General features: G+C 57.1%; 1 protein-coding gene across 1 annotated transcript in view; it reads left to right on the forward strand.

Moving 5' to 3' along the window:
* The window catches only part of CUNH19orf53 (chromosome unknown C19orf53 homolog), a 2,757-nt gene extending 1,503 nt beyond the window's left edge, over positions 1-1,254 (forward strand). The window contains exon 3 of the mRNA XM_032265930.1: positions 856-1,254. Coding sequence (XP_032121821.1) covers positions 856-1,005 — 150 coding nt within the window. The 3' untranslated portion in view covers positions 1,006-1,254. The remainder of the gene's footprint in view (positions 1-855) is intronic.
* Positions 1,255-1,598: the final 344 nt, after the last annotated feature.

The raw sequence follows: 1,598 nt of genomic DNA on the forward strand, positions 1-1,598 counted from the left end.
AGGCGTGAGCCACCGCGCCCGGCCTTTTTTTTTTTTTTTTTTTAAGTCAGGGTCTAGCTGTTGCCCAAGCTGGAGTGCAGTGGCCCCATTATAGCTCACTGCAGCCTCCGCCTCCTGGATTCAAGTAATCCTTCCCTCTCAGCCTCCTGAGTAGGTAGGATTGCAGGTGAGTGCCAGTACCCGGCTAATTTTAGTTTTTGGTAGAGACAGGTTTCACTGTGCTGCCAGGGCTGGTCTTGAACTCCTGGCCTCAAGTGATCCTCCTGCCTCAGCCTCCCAAAGTGCTGGGATTACAGGCTTGATCCACCACACCCAACCCATTGGAACTCATAGCAGCAGGGCAGGGGCAGTCTGGAGAAGGCAAGTGAGCCACCAGTTTGGGACTCACACTGCTAGTTTTGCCCCACACCTGTGCCTTCCTTGCCAGCTTCCTTGCCCACCCGTCGGATCCTCCACATCTGCAAAGCAGAGATGACCTGGGGCAGAGGAGGCTGCCCACCAAGAGACTGGGACCAGAGGCTGTGGCACGCTGGGTACCATGTGATGTAGGGACCTGGGCATTCAGTGCCTCCTTGCTCCAGCAGCCTGTTTCCCCATCTGTAAAAGGAGCATGAGCAGATGTTTAAAAGCTAAGGTGTGGAGGTGTGGATTTTTTGTGTGTGTGGAGGCCTGGAGAGTGCAGGACTTAAACCCCACCGGCCAGGCAAACCCCACCGGCCAGGCTCACATTCAGGTGCAGTTTGAGGGGACAGTGCTGATCTAGCCCCCTGTGAGCTCTGGATGGGAAGAGGTTGACCATTCAGGCCCTCTCTCCACCCCAGGTCACAGTCTGACTGCCCTGTGCTTGTCCCTCAGAACCTAGAAGTTGGGATCCGGAAGAAGATCGAACATGATGTGATGATGAAAGCCAGCAGCAGCCTGCCCAAGAAGCTGGCACTGCTGAAGGCCCCGGCCAAGAAGAGCAGGGCAGCTGCCACCACCTCCTCCAACAAGGCACCTTCCTGAGGACGCTGGCCCAGCGCAGGCCAACACCCTACCCCACACCTCCACGATGGGACATTGCAGTGATCCCACAAGCTGCAGTCTCAGGAAGAGGACCCTGTCCCCCAGCTCTGGGCCTCACCTAGAACTTCAGTGGGGGCCTGGCCCATGGGCAGGTGATCAGCAGATCTTAGCATACTGAGAACTGTCCCATGCCCCTACCCAGGTCCTGCCTCCACAGGTTTAACCCAGAGTAATAAACCTGGCTTTGTCATATGTCTTGCAGTCCTATGTTCCGGTGAGCAGGACAGTGAGCCCACAAGTCTCCATGAGCCACATGGCCTGGCCTGCCCCACCCCACCCACCCCCCACCCCCGCCGCCCTTAGCAGCCCTATGCCCAGGGGACAGCTGGGCTTCTTTCTGCGCCTCTAGCCATGAGCCCGAGACCCGGGAAAGAGTCTTTTCTCATTTAACCCCTGGTGTGTCTCTCACTCCTCCTGGTCGGTCCTCAGCCCTGGGGACACAACCAGGGTCAAGCTGGACGTGAGTAGGTCAGATGCCACTTCATGGCACCAAGGTGCCAATTAAACCAGAATTCATTCGGAAAACACGTGGT

This window comes from Sapajus apella, unplaced genomic scaffold (assembly GCF_009761245.1).
Source record: "Sapajus apella isolate SASKATOON/1434 unplaced genomic scaffold, GSC_monkey_1.0 scaffold152, whole genome shotgun sequence".
In the NCBI taxonomy this organism is placed as follows: Eukaryota; Metazoa; Chordata; class Mammalia; order Primates; family Cebidae; genus Sapajus; species Sapajus apella.